General features: G+C 37.4%; 1 protein-coding gene across 5 annotated transcripts in view; it reads left to right on the top strand.

The window, feature by feature from the left end:
• The window catches only part of SOCS5 (suppressor of cytokine signaling 5), a 70,568-nt gene extending 55,039 nt beyond the window's left edge, over window positions 1-15,529 (top strand). For all 5 annotated transcript variants that reach the window (XM_069583391.1, XM_069583395.1, XM_069583390.1 and 2 more), the window contains exon 2: window positions 11,356-15,529. In XM_069583391.1, coding sequence (XP_069439492.1) covers window positions 11,368-12,978 — 1,611 coding nt within the window. In that variant the 5' untranslated portion in view covers window positions 11,356-11,367 and the 3' untranslated portion in view covers window positions 12,979-15,529. The remainder of the gene's footprint in view (window positions 1-11,355) is intronic.
• The last annotated feature ends 6,962 nt before the right edge of the window (window positions 15,530-22,491 follow it).

Raw genomic sequence — 22,491 nt, 5'->3', positions numbered from 1 at the left:
AAGCATCAATTCTTCGGCACTCAGCTTTCTTCACAGTCCAACTCTCACATCCATACATGACCACAGGAAAAACCATAGCCTTGACTAGACGGACCTTTGCTGGCAAAGTAATGTCTCTGCTTTTGAATATGCTATCTAGGTCGGTCATAACTTTCCTTCCAAGGAGTAAGCGTCTTTTAATTTCATGGCTGTAGGATTCGTTAGGTTTTTCTATGTAGAGAATCATGTCATCTGAAAATGGGCAGTTTCATTTCTTCCTGCCCAATCAATTAACATTTCTTTTTCTTGCTTTATTGTGGTGGCTTTCACTTCTCTTTTAACCCTAATCTCTTGCTCGGGCCACCAGTGATTTAGAAATCATAGTTGTTAGATTGACTTCTGCCTGGAACACTTGCCTGGGTTGGTGCTTTCCTTATACAGAGATTTTTCATTACAGATTCAAAATCTTTCAGAGTTACGGGCTTGCTGTTTTTTTTATTTTTTCTTGAGTCAGTTTTGAAATTGTATGTTTTTCTAAAAATCTAGCTTTTCTAAAACCCTTTTTAATTTGTTGGCTTAAAATTCCTCATGGTTTACATCTGTTTGCTCCTTTTAACTGTCTTACAGTGTGTGTGCCTGTAGTTTCTGACCCCAGGCTGTTATGCTTTCTAAGGTTCTTCAGTCTCTTGCTCTGGCCAGCTTACTTCCTCACAGCACTTCCCTTTAAACCTCTCCGCCCCTGCCACCCTTTTCTCATTTGCAGTTTCCAAACTGCTGTGCACTTCTGCATGTAGTATCAGTAAACATTAAAATGAATATATATTTTTATTGTCTTTTCAGATTACTTGTTTTTAATCTTTTGATAGGTGAGGTTTTATTTCAATTGTTAGCAAACTAAAGGTTTTTTGATTGTCCTATTTAAAAAAAATAAAATTGTATGTAACGTGGTAATACATAAAAGTGAGGTATATTACTTGGAGTTTCTAGTCTATAATTTTAGTCAGAGTGCTTCTCTTGAAATTAGTTTTCGTAAAGGGTTAAAAGGTATCCTATTTGTCTTTACTTCTCCCAGTATTGCTCCCAAATATCCTTCTGAAGAATAAACTCATTTCAAGATGTTTAAAATTTCTTTTACTTAGGCCAATTTAAGGATCTAGATAAAAAACCAGAGAAGTTGTCCTGATGATGGGGCTTCTTCCTCTCTTTTACTCATTCATTACAAGCTGTCAAATTATATGAAGACCATGGATTATCTTCAGGCCTATAATTTGGCATAGAAGGAAGTAGTATCCTTTAGTTTATGTAATAGTGATAATAGAATGAAAGTGTTATTTAAAAAATCATTTTATTTTAGTCCTTGGAATCTTTGTATTTCTTGTGACACTGAACTACTGGAGTTACAAAATGGATATCCTTCCTAGAGAAGGAATGCTCCAGATTACAGTTGCTCACTTACCATTGGTAACTAAATATTCTTTGTAAATTGTTAGCAAGACCGCAGTGAGCTCATTGTTAAACAGGCCCCAATCAGCAATGAAGGCTAACCAGTGTAGTAGCTTGATCCACTGAGTTCCTCAACCGAGAGCTATTTTCCTTTGCAGATATTTGTTTCTAGTTTACTTTTTGGTATGAAGGGAGACTTGTGTATGTGTGTTGGGGGTAGAGGGTTGGCCCTGTGCTCTAGGAAATGTTACAGGCATTTCTGAGAAGGTGCTAAATTGGACTTCCATGGTGGCTTAGTGGTAAATACCTGCCTGCCAATGCAGGAGACTCAGGTTCAATCCCTGGGTCGGGAAGATGCCCTGGAGAAGGAAATGACAACCCACTCCAGTATCCTTGCCTGGGAAATCTCATGGACAGAATGAGCCTGGCGGGTTACAGTCCATGAGGTCGCAAAAGAGTTGGACATGACTTAGCAACTAAACGGCAACTAGTCACATCCTGCTTTGATGCTTAGTAAACAGTTTTGCTTTTTGCTGCTCTCACCAGCACGTACTTTCTGCTGCCCTGTAGTTTGTATAACAGAAGCTACCTTTTCTGGGCCCTTGTTATATATACTCAGCTCTACTTACCTTTATGTCCTGTTATCCTCTTAAAAACCCTTGTAAGAGAGGGGTAGTTCTTTCTATTTTTAGATGGAAAGGCTGAGACAGATATCACAGCTGGTGAGTGCTTGAATTTGCTTTTCAGGCTTTCTGAAGTGAAAGCACATGTTCTTTGTGTTCTACCAGTCTGCCAATAATGCTGGCCAGATAAGAAACATTTCAATGAATAGTATGTTTGTTAGTATATTACATAAGATACTTTCTCCATAGAAAATGTAGCATAACTTACTAGGATTTTATGCCTCCCTAACATGCAGTATATGTATGGTAGAATTTAAATGATGGCAGTGTTATAAACTAAAAAGAAATTTTGAGTCACCAAAAAAAAATGAATGAGGACTATGTTCCTGGGCCTTGCCTAGTACTGTACAGATTAGCTATGCTTAGTTTAGGTTGTAGATGAGCTATGGCTTCAACTGCTAAGGAATACTGAAATCCCTGTAATATTTCTTAGGAAATAATATAGAATCTTAAATGATTAATGATAAAACTTTCAGTCTGGTAGATTTTGTACATAGGAAAATATTGCCATTTGTGGCATGACCTAGAAGAACTGAAAGGGAGAATTATTTTTAAGAAGAAAGGAAAGCCAGAGGTTCATGCTAGATAGTACTAGTAACAGCCACTGTCTTTTGAGTGTCTCCCGTGAACCAGAGGCTTTACAGATACGGTTTCTAATCCTCACATCCAACCCATGAGGTAGATATTGTTATCCTCATTTTACCAAGAGGGACATTTAGGTTCAGAAATGTGAAGGGCTATTCTTACTCAACCTCCTCCCCCACTCACCCCCTCAGTTGACTATCTCACGCCTATGCCCTTTTCACTATGTTGTCCTAAGCAAAGTGCAGGCAGAATCACTACAAGTACTCTGTGTTTAAGAATCTGGGGTTTTGATGGTTTGGAGCACCCTCCTGTATGACACTGGAAATTAGAATTGTGTGAGTAAAATTTAAGAAACATGCAAATTTTAGATACTTTTTTTTTTCAATCAGAAAAAGAAATAGCTCTTAAATTGTCTTTTGGGGGATTTATTAAGGCAGTCTATATAACACTGTGACTCTTAATTTGATTTACTGTCCATTTTTTCTTCTTTTTTAAGATGTGCTATTGTATTTACCTTAATATGCAGAAAGAAATACAAGAAATTACTAAGCTTCATCTCTTGAAATTAAGCATGTGGTTCCAAATGTATATTTTTTAAATTTATTTAATTGGAGGACAATTACTGGTTTTTGCCATACATTAGCATGAATTGGCCATAGGTATACATGTGTCCGGCCCCCCCGCCCCATCCCCATCCCCCCTACCACCTCCTCCTCACCCCATCCCTCTAGGTTGTCCCAGAGCACCAGCTTTGGGTGCCCTGCTTCATGCATCGAACTTGCACTGGTCATCTATTTTATATATGGTAATGTATACCCAAACATATTCTTAATTGATCTTATATTTGAAAATAGTATTCTAGAAAAGAAGTGAAATTTAGTCATATATTGATAGATCCATTAGTTATAATAATATCAGAACATTTCTGAGTGGTATACAAGCCTACAGATAGAGTCATGACTTTCATAGTAGGTAGGCGTAGAATAGAGACACCAAACACTCACAGTAGGCCTGTGGATACACCTTTTGCTCTGGGTTCCTTTGGTCAGTGTTGGTTCACACGTTGCACTTAAAATGGAACAAGCTAGTGGTTTTCTTCTGAGTGCTGGCTTTGTCACATTTTAATATCAGTTCCATCCTTTAATGGAACATTTTGATAAATCACCAAATTGCATATAGAAAAAAATCTCCCAAATGTTAATATGCTATTGTCTAAATCATCTGTAATTTTCAGTTTTGAATTCATCTGCCAAAGAGTTATGAGAGCCTTTTATTTTCCTAGTGGCTTTTAAAATAGTGTTTATTAATTCCCATTGTGGTCAAACTGTGGCTGTATAATTTTAAAACTTTTATTATGCAGTGTATCGTGTACAGGAAAGACTGTAAAATTGTAAGTGAAGTCTAAAAAATATTTAATAAATAAAAACCATTGTAGCCATTACCCAACCTAAGAAATAGAAAATTAATAGTGCCTTAGAAACACCCTAAGTGCTTCTCACTAACTCTGTATCCCTCGCCACAAACATAACCATTTACCTGCTTTTTATATTTTTACTAGATATGTATGCCTATCTCAACAACATATTTTGGACTTTAACAGATAAATTGATTCATAATGTATATATCTTATGTATGATATCTTTCTCTAAGCATTGTCTTTGAGTTTCATAGTATAGATGCAAGTGGGTTATCACTCCTGCCTGTCTAGTAATCCATCATATGGATATACACTCGTGGACTGATGAGGTTTCACTAGGATGTCTCAGTGACAGCCTCAACTGCAGCGTTTCCTAAACTGAGTTTATTAACTCTCTTCAACCTCCCACGTGCCAAAACTGCTGTATCGACTGTGTTTTCTATTTCTGAAATCGCATTTCTTTCCACCCATTTACCCAAGCCGGAAACTCGTTTTTGACACCTTTCTCTTCCGCTTTCACCTCGTGAAGGCAATCATTAATCCTGTAGATTTGCCTCCTGATCATTGCAAACCTGTGTCTCCACTGTTGCCAGCCTAGCAGAGTCCCTGCCTGCACCTTTGAGGTGGTCTTTGCGCAGCATCAGCATCCTTTCCTGTTCTCTTTCTGTGGATTACCGCCCTGCCTCTTCTGCTGCTTCTGGCCCTCATTCCCTTCACTTGCCAGTCTCTGTTAGCTTCAGCCGTTGTTCATGCCATGCTCCTTCCTGCTTCACGACCTTTGCAAATGCTGCTCCTCTGCCTGTGGAACACTGTCCTAGTATTCTACAACAGCGTGGAGCACTGTTCATTCTCACTCATCCTTCCTGACAGGATTTTGCAATATCACCTCCTCAGAGAGAAGTCTTCCTTACCATCCCTGAATCTAGCTCATGACTCCCTGTTATCATTAGGACTTTGTACCACTCCCACCTGGCATGACTATAAAATTGATTAACTGGTTATTAAGGAAGACCTTTCCTTTGATTCAGTCAGGGACCAGTAGTCTACAAAGTCTATTAAAGCAAGAAATCATTAAAAGGGGTGCATGCCTTAAGTATTTTACTCTCAGAACATGACTCTGTGTTCATTTGTCAGGCTTTTTATTAGGGGACAAAGGGCTTTTCTTTGAGAATAGGTCCATTAGTTGCCAGTTCCATATTCTTTATCTTTTAGAAACTATACTCATAATATTAATATATCATTTAAGATTTATAGTTTGGGTTTTTTAAGTAGCATAAGAGTTTAGACTTTTCTGATGCATTTGTAGCATTTTTTCTAATTTTTGAAACTATTTTCTTGCCTGTACCTAATTCAGCAACAGAAGTATCTCACTTTTATTGAGTATATCAAAAGTTATTCAACTCAGTGTTCACATTCCCCCATATTTTGTTAGGTTAATTAACAATTAAATCACCTAATTACAGTAATAAGTGTAAATGACATGAACATATCTAGAACTCAGTAAAACTCAGCTGATGGGAAGAAGTCTGAGTATACTAGGTCAGAGGATCCCACATGTACATGCTCTACTATATTAATATGCTATGTATAGTATAATACTGTAACTGAATTATATGACCATTTATTACCCACAAAACAGCAGTTTTATATGGTTGAATATAACATTAAATAACAGTGTAAAAGATATGTAGGCATACAGTTGGGTAATGTAGATCATGTCACAGACTGTAAAGTATGTTAAAAAATATTTTAAAATAATTTTCTAAAAAACCCCAGTGGTTCTCAGATTCTTTTAAGGGACTAGAGCTGTGACAGCCACGCATCCCTGGGTTTTTTGATCAGTCTTTAATATTAAACACTGTATTTTTTTTCAAGTTGTTGAAATGTCACCAAAATATCAGTCAAAAATGGAATCTCCTAAACTGCTTCTTGTACTTGACTCTGGCACAGAAATGCTTCAGTCAGTCCTTGCGTCCCAGTTTTTGTACTGTAACTGAAGAGGTTTCTGTTGGAAAGGTATTATGATTAGTAGCCTAGGTAGATTAAACAGTACAGGAGCGGTTTAGTTGGGTCACATGTTTCCTGTCTGCCCACTATGGCACGCCATGTAGTCTTAAAATTTGTTGAATTTAATTTATTTCTGATAAAGTATGGATTCAGTTCCACTGGAATGAACTCCTGGGAACTATTTCAATGACTTTGTTTTGTGGAAATTTTGTAATAGATACTACTTGGCATTAAGAGAGCCATTGACTACAGTCTTTACTTTGTTAATATATATAAATTTTTTAGTAATGGAATTTGACCTCTCATTTTTCATAATTCTGATTTATAGCTTATCCTGTTAATTATCACTTTTCAAGAAAGCTGTTTAACTTACTACAGTATTATAAAACGAATTTAAATTATGATTGTCCTTCAGGGAAGAAATGACTTTTTAGAATTTTGCTTTGGATAGGTTTAAAGGTAACTCTGCAGGTATAGAAATGTGAAAGATTGTTAAAGGATGATTTCAATCTAGAATCAATACAATTGAAATTTAACACTTTTTCATAAAAAAGCCCTGTGTAACTTTATATGAAGCCATAAAGTAATAGAGTTGTAATTTAATTCTTAAATGGCTTCAGCTGTATTTCCAAAAATTTAACCAGAAAAACGAAAGAGCCTCAAACTGACATTGTAAATACTAAGACAGTTGATATGTCTTCCTGATTCTTATATGGACTGTTCTGTGAATCACTATTGGGATTTTCTTCCCACTGTTAACAGCCACCCACATAGCATTCCCCACATCAAGAAAAAATCCATTTTCTGTCCCCAAGGAGTGTGGAAGCATACTAGTCTTTTAAGTCAGGGTGTTCTGTCACAGTGGCATCTAGCAGCAGCTTTCCACATTAGAATAGAGAGATCACTAGATTTCATGCCCTGTCTGTGAAACTGAACCAGAGGTCTAGTGTTAGAAGCTGCCTGCTGCCGCCTGGCCTGTCATGCAGCTTGTCCACACAGCTTACAAAGAGCTGTATGTGAGAATCAGTGGTTTTAAGGTTGGTCACTTTCTAAAATGAACGGTTATTTTTTTAGGTATAATTTGCTTGTCAAAGAAGTATCTTTAGATAGCTACAAAACGTATCTTATAAACATGGCGATGAGAGATTTCTGTACTTTTTGAATATTACTCTTCTAGTTTCTGCGGTGGTATGGCTTATTATCTTACATACACTAGACCAAGGTCAACAAACTTTTTCTGTAAAAAGCCAGATAGAAAATACTTTAGACTTTGTAGGCTACATGTGATCTTGTTGAATGTTCTTTCTGGGCTTTTTGTTTTTGTTTTTTTTTTAATCCCTTTAAATATGTAGAAACCATTCTTAGCCTGAGTCTATACAGAAGCAGGCCACAGGCCAGATGTCCTCCTTGGGCTATAGCCTGCTGACCCCTGCTCTAGATCAGCGCTGTCCAGTAGAAATATAATTTGAACCATATATGTAATTAAAAATTTTCTGGTGGCCACATTTAAAAAATAAAAAGAAGCAGATGAAATGAATTCTACTACAATATTTTACCAGTTATATCCAAACTTGTTATTTCAATATGTGGCACTAACCACATTTCAGAGACTCAGTAACCACATGTGCCAGACAGCACGGTTCCACACCAGAGCCGTGCAAAGTATGGACCATGAACTGGTGTCAGCCTACAGTTTGTTACCAGTATTTGACAGGTTAAGTATAGAAATTAAAAACAAGCATTTAAAATAGTTTATAGTAATTTAACAGTTACTTTATATCTGCCCAATTAGTAAGAAACTTGGCACTTATATTTCATGTCTTTTTTACATTTCATTTTTAAAGCAATTTTATTATATTTTACCAAAGAATCAGTCTATGAAATTAAAAAGAAACTGCTTTCACTAGAGATAATTTAAGAGGCCCCTTCAGTGCTTCTGCACCCAGTTTATGCTGCTGGCTCAAAAACTTGAGGAGCCAGTCACCTGCAGTGGTAAGGGCAGAGTATGGAGCTGGAAACAGAACAGTGAGCAGTCCGTGTGTCAGCCTCCCACACCTCTCGCCTGAGCAGCCTGGAAGTGACTGCTCTTTTACCTTGGACGAAACTCGAGGCCAGAGCTGGGGGGGAGTTCAGGAAATTTAGTGGTGACTGAGGTTGGGACATCTTTTGGAAATAAGCGCCACTTTTGAAAACCAGAGACTAAGTGAAAGTGAGGATATTGAAGTTAAGACCTCGCAACTTGCCTTCCCTGTACTCAGAACATGGCAGTCAGGCGTATATGCCCCACACAGGAGAGTGGAGCCCTTCTTTCTGGGATGAGCAGCCAGGAGACAAAGCTTACAGATAGTAACTTTTGAGGATTCCCTAATAAAAAACCAACTCATTGTCTCATCACCTTGTAATAAAGCCAACCAGTCAGCAAGCACCACCCCCCTGCCCCCTATCTGCCCCCTCCTCCCCACCCGCCCAGCGAACAGAGCTTCTGACCCGAGTGTCAGTGCTGATGCATCATCAGACACTTACAGAAAGCCTCTGAAGGCAGAAACAAAGGCCTAAAGATCTAAGGAGAAAACACAATATACTTAGAAGAAACAGATACAAATACTTAAAATGTTAAAAGAACAAAAAAGGAAAACAATGTTTTAAAACTTTGTATCCTTAGAGAAATGAGGTATTCTATCCAGGAAGCTGGAACAGGATGCTATTAAAAAGAACATTCAGAGAACAAGAAAATTTGTCTTGAAAATTAAAACTGTAATACAAAGAACTGTAGCCGCACTGGAACTGTTGGATAGTGATGTCAAAGAAATCTACCAGTAGAAAATGAAAAGAAAGACAGTCTTAAAAAGGAGATATATGGTAATCAGAAGATGAATCTAAGTGGTGTAGTGTCTAATGAACTTTAAGGAGGGAGGGAGGGAAGATGATAGAGTAAAAAGAAATTGAAAGGGCCTGGCACAATGAGTGTGAAAAAGGTCCCACACTATGGATAAAGTGTGGATAAAGAAGCTGCAATGTTTCACGAAATAAAAACAGGTCACATGCAGAAGACTGGGAACTGGTATAACATTAGACTTTTCAGCAGCCAAATTGAAGCCATTAGAATAGTAGAATAAGGCCCTCAAAATTCTGAGGGTGAATTATTTCCATCCTAGAATGTTATCAACTGATATGAATACATTATCTAGAAACAGTGAGGAAAATAGCAGCAGAAACAGCTTAACAAAATTCAGAGTAACTCTCCGTGACCCCTGGGAGTGGGAATCAAGAATGGAGTGTATCAGGCAGTACTCCTTTTTGATATAAGCCTTGTAGTAGTGTTTGACCTTTGAAACTGTAAATATATGAATTAGGTAAAAATAAAAAGCAACTTTAAGAAATGAGACAGAAGCCAGGCTAAAAGGGGCTAGGATTTTGGAAGAGTATATCTACAAATTCTAGAGTCAACAAAAATGGAGCAGGAATTAGTCCTAAAAATAATAGGTCAAAAGTGAAATCTTAATATATAAAGAATAAATAATAAAAACAAAACATGTTCAAATGGTGTAAGACTCAAAAAATGCTTCAAAAGATTTTCTTTGCAAGGAGGAGGAAGCAAAATGTTCTGACAGAGTTTGATAGATTTAACAGTCCCATCTAACATTTTATTAGAACATATACCACCTATCATGCAAATTTCTATGTACTTAACAGTATGCTTTTAATAAAGAGGACTCACCATACATTTTACGATTTCAGAGACATTAATTATCTATGTTGGCATTGCCATTATTCCAAGAGCACTGTTGGTTCAAGACCCTTTCTGTAGGAAACTAAAGGGAAGATACATAATTCTTCTTAAGAAAGTTTATTTCTCTTGCTCCTAGTCAGCTTCTTGAAAATGGAAGTATTTCTGACAAAGAGATTTAGTCATTTATGGAAAGATCAGCTCTAATGACTCTTACCACTGTTAAAACTCAGTTTTCCAATATTGATTCTGAACTGTACAGAATAGTACACAATGAGATAGTAAATAAACATGAACAAAAAATTCTGGGGAAAAAGTACCATAAATATTAAATGTCAAAATAGAAGAAGAAAAAGATTCTGCTGTCATATTGTGATAAAACTGGTTCAGGTTTAAGTTTAGGCTTTTCTACTTCATCTAATGTTGATTTTTAGGTTACTAAATGAGACAGTGTGCCTATAAATGTCACAGTCTTACAATAATTTACTTGTAAAGCGCCATGATCTGCTTTAGATTTTTTTTTAAAGGAGCAAGAATAAAAAACCCAAACTGCATAGTTTTTGTTTTTAAATTACTATAGTATCATAACTTTTTTTCTATTACTCTGTTATTTTCAAGTTTTTCCAGGATTAAGAATCGAGACACTTAACTTCTATTTAAACACTGTATTATTTTCTTTTTTCCTGTTTTCTCTTACACTCAAACTACTTTAAAATCACAGAAAAAAGTTATGTCATAGGGTGAGGAGGGCAGATTAGGGATTTTTACAAGTGATTGACCTGTAAGGCTTAGATTGTTAATGAGTGGAGTAGAGTTAGTTGGTAAGTGAAATTAGATTACTGCTTAGAGGTTTTTTTTAATTAATTTTGATGTATTACACAAATGTGGTCCTGATTATCACTTTTAAGAAGTTGAATGAAGATGTGTTTCAACAATGCAAAACATATTTTCCCTTTATAATACTTGAGGCAGTACCTAAATTATTCAAAGCAAGGAGACAGAAACCAATGTTAAAATGGCCTGATGACTCAGTGGCAAAGAATCCACCTGTAATGCAGGAGATATATGTTTGATTTCTGGAGATCCCACGGATCAGGAAGATCCCCTGGAAAAGGAAATGGCAACCCACTCCAGTATTCTTTCCTGGGAAATCCCATGGACAGAGGAGCCTGGTGGCCTACAGTCCATAGGGTTGCAAAGTGTCGGACACAGCTTAGTGATTACCAACAATACATGTGAAAAAGCCACCAGAGTTTAATGAAAAGGGTTTGTTTCCTTTCCTCTGAGTTCTGTATTCTATTTGAAGGGAAGTAGAAGGTGAGGACTTGCTTGAATAATGGTACCACAGTAGGATCTCATAGCCCTTACCACAGTAATGGGGTGATGTGATGTAAATTTCTGACCAGAACCACTGATGTTTCCCATGAGAAAAAGAGGGGTGGGTACTCACTGCCTTTTTTGTTTTCACACACTCCTTTGATTAACTTATTTTCTTCTATTTTTTTTGTCTTTAGGTCTTATAATCAATGGATAAAGTGGGGAAAATGTGGAATAACTTCAAGTACAGATGTCAGAATCTCTTCAGTCACGAGGGCGGAAACCGTAGTGAAAATGTGGACATGAACTCCAACAGATGTTTGTCTGTCAAAGAGAAAACCATCAGTTTAGGAGACTCAGCTCCTCAGCAGCAAAGCAGTCCCTTAAGAGAAAACGTTGCCTTACAACTAGGGTTAAGCCCTTCAAAGAATTCTTCAAGGAGAAACCAGAACTGTGCCGCTGAAATTCCTCAGATTGTTGAAATAAGCATTGAAAAGGATAATGACGCATGTGTCACCCCAGGAACAAGACTTGCAAGAAGAGATTCCTACTCTCGACATGCTCCTTGGGGTGGGAAGAAGAAACATTCCTGTTCTACAAAGACACAGAGTTCCCTGGATACGGATAAAAAGTTTGGTAGAACTCGAAATGGACTTCAAAGGAGAGAGCGGCGGTACGGCGTCAGCTCCGTGCACGACATGGACAGCGTGTCCAGCAGGACTGTAGGAAGTCGCTCTCTGAGACAGAGGTTGCAGGATACTGTGGGCTTGTGTTTTCCCATGAGAACTTACAGCAAGCAGTCAAAGCCCCTATTTTCTAATAAAAGAAAAATACATCTTTCTGAATTAATGCTTGAGAAATGCCCTTTTCCTGCTGGCTCAGATTTGGCCCAAAAATGGCATTTGATTAAGCAGCATACGGCCCCTGTGAGCCCACATTCAACATTTTTTGATACATTTGACCCATCCTTGCTTTCTACAGAAGATGAAGAAGATCGGCTTCGAGAGAGAAGGCGGCTTAGTATTGAAGAAGGGGTAGACCCCCCTCCCAACGCACAAATACATACATTCGAAGCCACTGCACAGGTTAACCCGTTATATAAACTGGGACCAAAGTTAGCTCCTGGAATGACTGAAGTAAATGGGGACAGTTCTGCAATTCCACAGGCTAATTGTGACTCAGAAGAGGACACAACCACGCTGTGTTTGCAGTCACGGAGGCAGAAGCAACGTCAGGTATCTGGAGACAGCCATGCCCACGTTAGCAGACAGGGAGCCTGGAAAGTCCACACGCAGATCGATTACATACACTGCCTCGTGCCGGACTTGCTCCAGATCACAGGTAATCCCTGTTACTGGGGAGTGATGGACCGCTACGAAGCAGAAGCCCTTCTGGAAGGGAAACCTGAAGGGACATTTTTGCTCAGGGACTCTGCACAAGAGGACTACCTCTTCTCTGTGAGCTTCCGTCGCTACAACAGGTCCCTGCATGCCCGAATTGAACAGTGGAATCACAACTTTAGTTTCGATGCCCATGACCCATGTGTGTTTCACTCCTCCACTGTAACAGGACTTTTGGAACATTACAAAGACCCCAGCTCTTGCATGTTTTTTGAACCATTGCTTACAATATCACTCAACAGGACTTTCCCTTTCAGCCTGCAGTACATCTGCCGTGCAGTCATCTGCAGATGCACGACGTATGACGGAATTGATGGGCTCCCTTTACCATCGATGTTACAGGATTTTTTAAAAGAGTATCATTATAAACAGAAAGTTAGAGTTCGCTGGCTAGAACGAGAACCAGTCAAAGCAAAGTAAACCCTCCTGTCCCCAAAGGGCATTAACTAGATCTGCTTTTATGTGCATCGGGCAGTATACCTATGGCAAGCACACATATCAGTGTTAGGTTTTTCCAGTACAGTATGTAAGCTTAGTGTTAGTATCTGTCAGGCGCAATCTGCTGTTACTTTTACTCAGTAAATGTGGTGCCTATTGAGACAACAGGGGATAGAGCTACCGGTATTCAGTAAGGCTGCAAAAACACTCTGCCGATTTAGCTGACAGTTTGGTTTTTAATGGCTGTAGTAATAACTGAGTGAAGCAACTCTGGGGCATTTGCTATGAAGAATTCTATTTCTTACTGAAGAACAAATTATTAATATTGAATGAGTATTTGAACAGTATGACTAATGTTTGAAATTATTATTTTTTCTAAGAATTTTTCTATAACCTTCCAAAAGTAGTGATGTTTATAGTTACTGTAAGTCAAGTTTGGAAGTCCAAAAAAATAAAGACTGCCTTCCTTTTAGGGGGAAAAAAAAAATGCAATTTTCTGGCCACAAGGGCATAGTGCAGTTCACGTAAGTGTTGATATAGTTTATAGTCAGTCTCCTTTTCTCTTCTGCAAAAGGTACTGTTAAGTAAACCAGGTTTTCTAAGTAGTCGTTCTTAAAATTTCAGACTTATAAAAAGTTGGTAGTAGAATTTTATTTAAGGTCTTAGGTATTCATTTTTTAATGAGTGCTTTAACTTAAAACGCCTTGGAAATAGCTGCTGCAAGGTAGGCCTGCGTGTGATTTTTTTAAGTTGACATGTGCAGTCGATTTGCTGGATCGTTAAAGTTGGATCTTTTTCTATGCCCATGATGAGTTTGTGAACCATGAAGAAAGTGAGACGAGAAGATACCTAGACAAGTCAGGTGTATTGATACTAACTACAGTGGTTGCTGGTCTTTGAAATTATTGTTAAACTGTAACTCATAATTTGGATGGCAGTATTTATCTCTTTGTTGTAAACTCTCATAGCTGAATTGCTTAAGTACAAGTTATAGAATTTCAGTGCACTTAATTTTCAATGGAAAATCTGAAAACTAAATTGCTGATTTAAAAGGTACTGTACAACCATTGTATCTGTAAATAACTTTACTTAGCACCTTTTTGTCACTTAGAATAGTATGCAGTACTACTTGAGTGAGCTATTTTGGACGTAATACCAAGTTCTAGTGTTTGCTTCTTAGTATTGAACCGAATTTACAGTCCGTCTTAGACATTTTGCACTAAAGTAGTCAAATCCGTTCTTGTGTCTTTCTGTTAACGTGCTCTGTACCACTGGTGAGTGCTCCCTAGTTTCCTTACCTGCTGCTACAGAAAGTTATTTTACATCCCAATGGCTGTTGCCAAGGCCACAAAAAAGGAAAGCTATATTTATGCAACACTAACCCTTTGACTGCTAATGTATGTTTCTGCTTGCTGTGCCTTGTTACGGCTGCTTTTTTGTGCTAATAAAGTATGTTTGGTGTTCTCCTTGTATATCTGCTGTTTTATACATTTGCAACAATTTCTCTTGTAAATGGAATGGTTTGGGGTTTTTAAATAAGCATTACCTGGCAACCTACTATAGTTAATGCAGAATTACTGAACAGTCTAATATTGACTTATTCCAAGTAAGCTAATTCTAAATTTAATTCTGTACATCTTTCCAATCATACTCACATACACTGTGGAACAGTATCTCTCTAGTTACTAAAAATTACTGTATAGTTTAGGTTATAACAGAAAATGAACAGAGAAATACTGACTAAGCCTATTGATTTCTCTGCTTATAAGTGAAAGATTGAAGCTATCAATGACATGTTATAGTAAATGAATATCTGTAGCCTCCTGCATCAGAAGCAAGTTAAATGAAGTCTTGTGAATTAATAACAGTAGCACCATTTATTGGTTTGGGGACCATTCTAATTAATGATAAATGCCCAAAATGTAGAAACTTTAACCAAAGACTTGTCCATTTTAAAGCAAAATGGGAATTGAAGGGACTTATAATTCCTGTCATTTCTAATAGAAGTCCCTGAAGAACAAATACCAAAGTGTTTGAGAACGTCATCCAAACCTACTTTAAAGCATTATGTGCAATTAAGTTGTTATGACATAATTACATTGCATAATTGTTGGGTCCGTTTTCTTGAACTTATAATGTACCTGAAAAATAAACCTCTTGGGGAAATAAAGAGTTCATACTGATAATTGGAGAAAGACTATATATGCAAGCAAGATCTTGTTTTAAAGAGGTAGCTTGAAACTCCAAGAAAGCACTTGATGTTTTATATGCTTGTAGGAAATTGATGTTTTAATTGTAGTTTTATAGAAAGTATTAATGCTTTTATGTATTTCAGAAATGTCTTATGTTAAATGGAAATTGTTTTAAATGTGTAAATATTTGAGTTTATGTAAGCATGTATACACTGTGCTAAAAGTCACTTATGTTTCAGTTTGTGTGTATATTCATATGCAACTTTGGGTTTAAATTTTTTTCTTAAAAAAATTAGTGGCTTACATTTTAAAAAAAGAAAAATCACCAGCATGAAACTGCACCTAAGTCTATATTCACTGTGTCTTTCTCTGAATCCCACTGTAGTCTGTCAACTAAATTTATGTTTTCATGGTTTTTTTCAAGTGCATTTTAATACAAACTGGGAAATTCTTTAGAAGTTTAGAGACTTCATATAGAAGTAATTATAATTAACCCAAAGAAAGATTGCTCTGGTTCATATACATTCTCATTAAGTTCATTATCCATTCATTCATATTCTCTGTATACATATACACATACATACATATGTGTTTATGATGTTAATATTACTTTAAACATTAATATTGACATCTGATTCAAAATCATTTAAAGGCTTTATACATATATATATACATATACATACACACACTCTATCCTTGTACCATTCAGATTTGATTATCTGCACCTGAAGTTTAGACTTATAACCATAATCTTATTTGTAATACCTTGTAAAGAGAAAGCATTCATTAGAATTTTCTCTACTGGCTAAACACAGTAAAGATTCTTTGAAGAAACGGCTTGGTTTAAATATAGTTATTAAGAGTCATAATTAAATTTACATTTCTTAGACAAAAGTTGAGCCCAAATAATCACACTTCACAAACTGATGTGTGTGCTTATGGTCCATGAGAAGATTTATATAAGATTTATAGTGGCTTGAGCCATAAAAATTGATACTTGAATTCTAAGACTCATTTTGACAAAATTCAGAGTTTATGAACATTTTAATTTGACACTTTGACCTTGTTGCTGTTCATTTTCATCCTAAGTTTTCTCTTGCTCCATATCACTAAATATTAGTTTGGTAAGTTTTATTGATTGGCCTTAGATCCCTTACTTTTATAACAAAGAAAGCTATAAAGTTGCCTTTTGGTAGTGGCAAAGAGTCTGGATGAGTCAAAACTCTCCTTGGAAAGATGCAGAGCCTATGTTCATCTCTGAGAGTGTGTTAAGAGTTAACACAGGGCAGATCACATGAGTTCCTTCATATTCCATACCACAGCACGTACAGTGTAACCTAGATGAAATTAGATAAACAAGCACACTAAAGGCTGACTTTAAGGTGAGAAATATTATTTCCAAAGGAAGCAATACTGCTTGGTGCATAAAAACTGCATATCTAGGCTCATGTTTTATTTCATATTTTTTGCAACAGCCAAATACAGAACATAGACTTTCACATTGTGGTATATTTCTAAGAAGGTTTGGAATGGAGTGTTTGTGGGAGGTGGTTGGTGGTTTGGGGCAGGGAGGGCGGGGTGTGGATGAATTGTCCTTACAAAGTAAGGATCAGTTGGAACAACTTTCCATACCCAGGAAGCTTGATTAACTATTAAGACTCATTTCAGCTGTTCATTCAACAAATACTCATTGAAGACCCATGTGCGCCCATCACCATTTTAGTGATGGGTACACGCTGGGTTATCAGACAAAGTTATAGGGTCATTGGGGAATGGTGACCTTGAGCGATGAGAAGAAAATCAACAATATCAAAGAAGAGTATTTTGATGAACAATAAAACTAAAGATCTGAAAGCAGGAATGAGCTTTTATACTGAAAAAGAATGCTAGTAAGCCAAGCCCAGTGAGTATGGTGGGAAATGATAGGTGATAACATTGCAGAGATTGACAGGGGCCTGACCACTTAGGGCTATGGGTCCAAACTAAGGAATCTAAATTTTATTGAGTCTGATGGTAATAAGGAGGTGACATGTTCTGCCTTATATTCCTTTAATAGATGGAGAACAAGCTGCAGTGGGGCAGAATTGTAGTCATCTAGGTGAGAGATGGTGAGAGCCTAGATTGGAGTGGTGTCATAGGGAGGAGTCTTGCTGGAAAAAGGTAACAGGATTTGGTGATAGGTTGGATTGTGAAGAAAGAAGAATCAAAGATGACTGATTTTGAGCAAAGGATGGTGATGCTATGATTTTAGAATAACATTGGAGGAGCAAATTGGAGAGTATAAGTCAAATCTTGACCTTGGGTATGTTGATTTTGAAATTACTATTATCTTAGGGGAGACATTGGGATGTATGAATTACTATTAGTTATCTCAGTGGAGACATTGGGATGTCTGAATGTAGAGTTAAGGGGGAAAAGAAAATATGGGGCATTGCTATATGAATAATACTTAAAACTACAGGACAGGATGGCAAGGGCTAGGAATTCTGCAGGGGTTAAGTGTTTCTTTGGAAAAAGTGAAAGTGTTAGTTGCTCAGTCATGGCCGACTCTTTGAGACCCTATGGACTATAGCCCATCAGGAATATGGAATTCTCAAGGCAAGAATACTGGAGTGGGTAGCCTTCCCCTTCTCCAGGGATCTTCCCAACCCAGGGATCGAACCCAGGTCTCCTGCATTACAGGCTGATTCTTTACCATCTGAGCCACCAGGGAAGCAAGAGTTTCTTTGGGAGAAGTAATGATGGCAGTACTTACCTTAATTTGTCAGTTCAAGATTCTGTATCATTAACTTTTGTTTTTTAAGCCATCTACTTTCAATAGAGGACTTGTGCTTCAAAAACTTTTCAAATACTGGAATCATAAGCCTTGTATCCAGTTTTAAAACTTCATCCATGTCAAATTAGTTGTCATGTTTTCCATGTCAAGTTAATATGTCTTTTTTTAGTACAAGTGTTTATATGAAAAAACAAGTTCATTATGGAATACTTCGAAAATACTAAGATTATAAAGAATTGGTACCTCAGATGGGACCTCCCTGGCAGTTCAATGGTTAAGACTCCATGTTCCCAATGCAGGGTGGGCACAGGTTTAATCCCTGGTTGGGGAACTAAGATCCCAGATGCTGCACAGTGTAGTCTAAAAACTTTTAAAAATAATCAGGACCCCAGCAAAACCCGTATTACCATTTCCCCTACCAGCATCAACCCTGACCTTGACCCTCCCAACTCCCATTTTGTAGAGGTAACTGCTATTAACATTTATTATTTTTCTCTTCCAATATTATCCATGCATTTCTAACAAAAGATGAAAGTTTTTGAAATATGGATAAAGATAGATGGTAACATACCAAGAGAGGAAGAGAGCTGTGGACCTTGAATCACTTTTAGGGCATACTCAGATATGGTCCAAATTTTACTCTCTACCTGATTCAGTGTGGACCTAACTTTCTTCAGATTTTTGAGACAGGTCATTCAATGGTGTGAATTAAATTCAAGTCACTGATGGTTTCTTGAAATAAAATGTCAGTAGAAGATGAGAATCTTCATCTCATAGAACTTATAAACTAATGGGGACAGAGGCAAGTATATAAATATGGAGTGATGAAAATATATGAAAATAGACTAATGGAAAAGTAATTCAGCAGAAACGTTGCATGCTTGATAAGGAAAAATAGAAAAGTGACCCACTGGGAGGCAGGGTGATTTGGTGTCTTAGGTTTATTTCATCACAAGAATGTCTAAGAAATTGACCAGCAGATAGTGGAGAAGTGAGGGGTGACAGTGTAGTGGTAAGTAGCAACGGATGAAAGCAGGGTGAGGTAGAAGACCGTTGAGTGTAACTTCTGAATATGCTAGACTGAAGAGTCTGAATTTATCTAGGTTCATAGCAAGGTAGAATTAAAGATTAAGAGATGATGCCAGCAGCCGTAAAATGGATTATAACCTAGAGAGACTGGAGAAAGGATGCCCTGTGAAATTTGCCTGGGTCCCTTAATACCACTGGAATTAAGCTGAGCACATCTGAAAGAAACTGGCAAAGGGGCACGGAACCCCACCAGTTTTGCTTGCCTAGAACATTGTTAGGGATGTCATAATTTCTCCAAATGTAAGCAAATTAAAGGAAAGCCAAGCTAGTATCTCCCATTTAATATGAATATGTATCCTGTTTTAAAATACGGATAGTGTATTTTTGAAAGGCACAAAATGCAAAGAAGTAATATTTAGGGGAAAGGTCATCACTCAGCTTTATATAGAGAATAGGAAAATTATGTAAAATGTAAACATCAAAAACTTTTTTCAGCCTGACAAAAATGCTGAGAACAGGCGTCAAAATAAGATTTAAGAGGGAGTTACTGAATTTAAACCCCCCCCAAAGCTATTCTAATTGATGGAATTTTTCTCATTTTTAATTTTAGTAAGTGAAGACTGCATCAAGTTCTTATTTTAGTACTCAGGGTTATGTTTATAAATGTATAGTACTTACTTTCTGATACTTTTTTCTCTAAGAAAGTATTTCTTATTTTTAACTAGAACCCGAGAGTTTAGGGTATTTTTTAAACCCTACAACTTAGCATTACACTGAACAGTCTAATATGTTCTCATCTGTCTTAAAATACATACAATTATGCACTTAATCCTACTTTTTATTGGCTTCTGTTAAAGATGAATTACTGTATAGTTTTTTATAAACACTTGAATATATTTTTAAAATTGAACTGGAATAATTTATCTAATTTTATAAATATTTTAAGATGCCCTTGAGTGTAATAGAGGAAGTGTTAAATTTTAATGACATTATATAGGAATAGAAAAAAATTTCAGTATATAGTAGTAGTTACAAGACTGATAAAATTTGCAAACTGTATTTTAAAATATCTTTTAGCAATTTCTATCAATAATAGGATTAGAAAACTAAAATTAATTTCTAAAATTTGGCTATACTAAATTTCCATCCTTCAAGTAGGTAATCTGAGAGGCATTATATTGGTGACATGAACAAAATAAATGTTAAGGGTCTACATGTAATCTGTGAATTCTGTCAGAGGCTGGGTGATGTACCTAAAATAATCCTACAGGGGAAGCCATCAGAACAGCCTCTTGGTCCAAGAAGCCATATATAACCTGATGCAGCAGATGAATTATTGTGTAATACATAAGATTTACTTGAGCTGCTGTGTCTAATCCTCTGCTTGTCTTGATATTTGACTTAGAGGGGTTAAGTACTTGTCCAGAGTCACAGAGAGAGTGAATGTTGGAGCTAGGTGTCAAACCTGGGTTGAGGCCAGAGCCTAAGCGCTTATCAGTGATACCTTAATTTTCTGGATCCTAATTTTGTGAACCAAGTTTCAGTACTTTGTCCCTTATTTTCATGTCAAGGGGACAATAGATTTTCAACAACTGATAAAAATAGATTCTAAACCATTCATAAAAGTGTTGAGGTAATAGGCCCCTGCTGCTGCTGCTGCTAAGTCACTTCAGTCGTGTCTGACTCTGTGCGACCCCACAGACAGCAGCCCACCAGGCTTCCCTGTCCCTGGGATTCTCCAGGCAAGAACACTGAAGTGGGTTGCTGTGTCCTTCTCCAATGCATGAAAGTGAAAGTGAAGTCGCTCAGTCATGTCCGACCCTCAGCGACCCCATGGACTGCAGCCCACCAGGCTCCTCCGCCCATGGGATTATCCAGGCAGCAGGCCCCTCAGTTCAGTTCAGTCACTCAGTCGTGTCCGACTCTTTGTGACCCCATGAATCGCAGCACGCCAGGTCTCCCTGTCCATCACCAACTCCCAGAGTTCACTCAGACTCACGTCCATTGAGTCCGTGATGCCATCCAGCCATCTCGTCCTCTGTTGTCCCCTTCTCCTGCCCCCAATCCCTCCCAGCATCAAAGTCTTTTCCCGTGAGTCAACTCTTCGCATGAGGTGGCCAAAGTATTGGAGTTTCAGCTTCAGCATCATTCCCTCCAAAGAAATCCCAGGGCTGATCTCCTTCAGAATGGACTGGTTGGATCTCCTTGCAGTCCAAGGCACTCTCAAGAGTCTTCTCCAACACCACAGTTCAAAAGCATCAATTCTTTGGCGCTCAGCTTTCTTCACAGTCCAACTCTCACATCCATACATGACCACAGGAAAAACCATAGCCTTGACTAGACACACCTTTGTTGGCAAAGTAATGTCTCTGCTTTTAAATATGCTATCTAGGTTGGTCATAACTTTTCTTCCAAGGAGTAAGCGTCTTTTAAGAATCCCTTAATTCCTACTTCAGTTCATTATCTAGGGAGTCTTCTGTTTCTCCAACTGTTTCTAGCACTGCTGCCCCCCTTGCTCCCTCCTCTGCTGTCATGCTGGCTTCTGATAGTGGCCTCAACACTCCAACATCTTTCCAACCTCAGGACTTTTGCACTGGTTCCTCCCTCCTGAAATTCTCACCTTCACTGTCTTCCACATAGCAAGATAGGTTCTTTTCATTTATCTCTTAAGCTTAAATGTCACCTCCTCAGAGAGACCTGATTATGTCATTTAAAGGAGATCACACCCAGAGACAAAAAACAAAACCCAATGAAACCAAAAGCTAGTTCATTGAACAGATAAAACTGATAAGTCTTTAGCCAGATTCATCAAGAAAAAAAGGAGAGGGCCCAAATCCGTAAAATCAGAAGTGAAAATGAAGAAAGTACAACTGCTGTCACAGAAATACAAAGAATTATAAGAGACTACCTACAAATAACTATACACCAATAAAATGGACAACCTGGAAGTCATGGACAAATTCTTAGGTTACAATCTCCCCAAGACTGAACCAGGAAGAAACAGAAAATATGAACAGACCAGTTACCATTACTGAAATTGAATTAATAATTTAAAAACTCCCAACAAACAAAAGTCCAGGACCAGATGGCTTTGCAGGTGAATTCTACCATTTAGAGAAGAGTTAAATGCCTGTCCTTCTGAAACTACTCCAAAAAATTGCAGAGGAAGGAAAACTACTGAACTTTATGAAGTTAGCATCATCGTCAGAGCTGAATAATACAATATCTGAAATGAAAAGGAGTCAAGAGCAGAATAAATGAGGCAGAAAAATAAGTGAGCTTGAAGACAGATTGGTAGAAATCACTGCTACAGAAGAGAATTTTTAAAAAATGGAAAGAAATGAGGACAATCTAAGACCTATGGAAAACATTAAATGTACCAACATTTGCATTCTAGGGTTCTAAGAAGGAAAAGAGAAAAAGGACCCAAGAAAATATTTGAAGAGAGAATAGCTGAAAATTTCCCTAATATGGGAAAGGAAACACTCAAGTCCAGGA

Source organism: Ovis canadensis, chromosome 3, assembly GCF_042477335.2.
Source record: "Ovis canadensis isolate MfBH-ARS-UI-01 breed Bighorn chromosome 3, ARS-UI_OviCan_v2, whole genome shotgun sequence".
Classification (NCBI taxonomy): Eukaryota; Metazoa; Chordata; class Mammalia; order Artiodactyla; family Bovidae; genus Ovis; species Ovis canadensis.
This window is presented reverse-complemented; position numbering and strand designations above follow the sequence as displayed.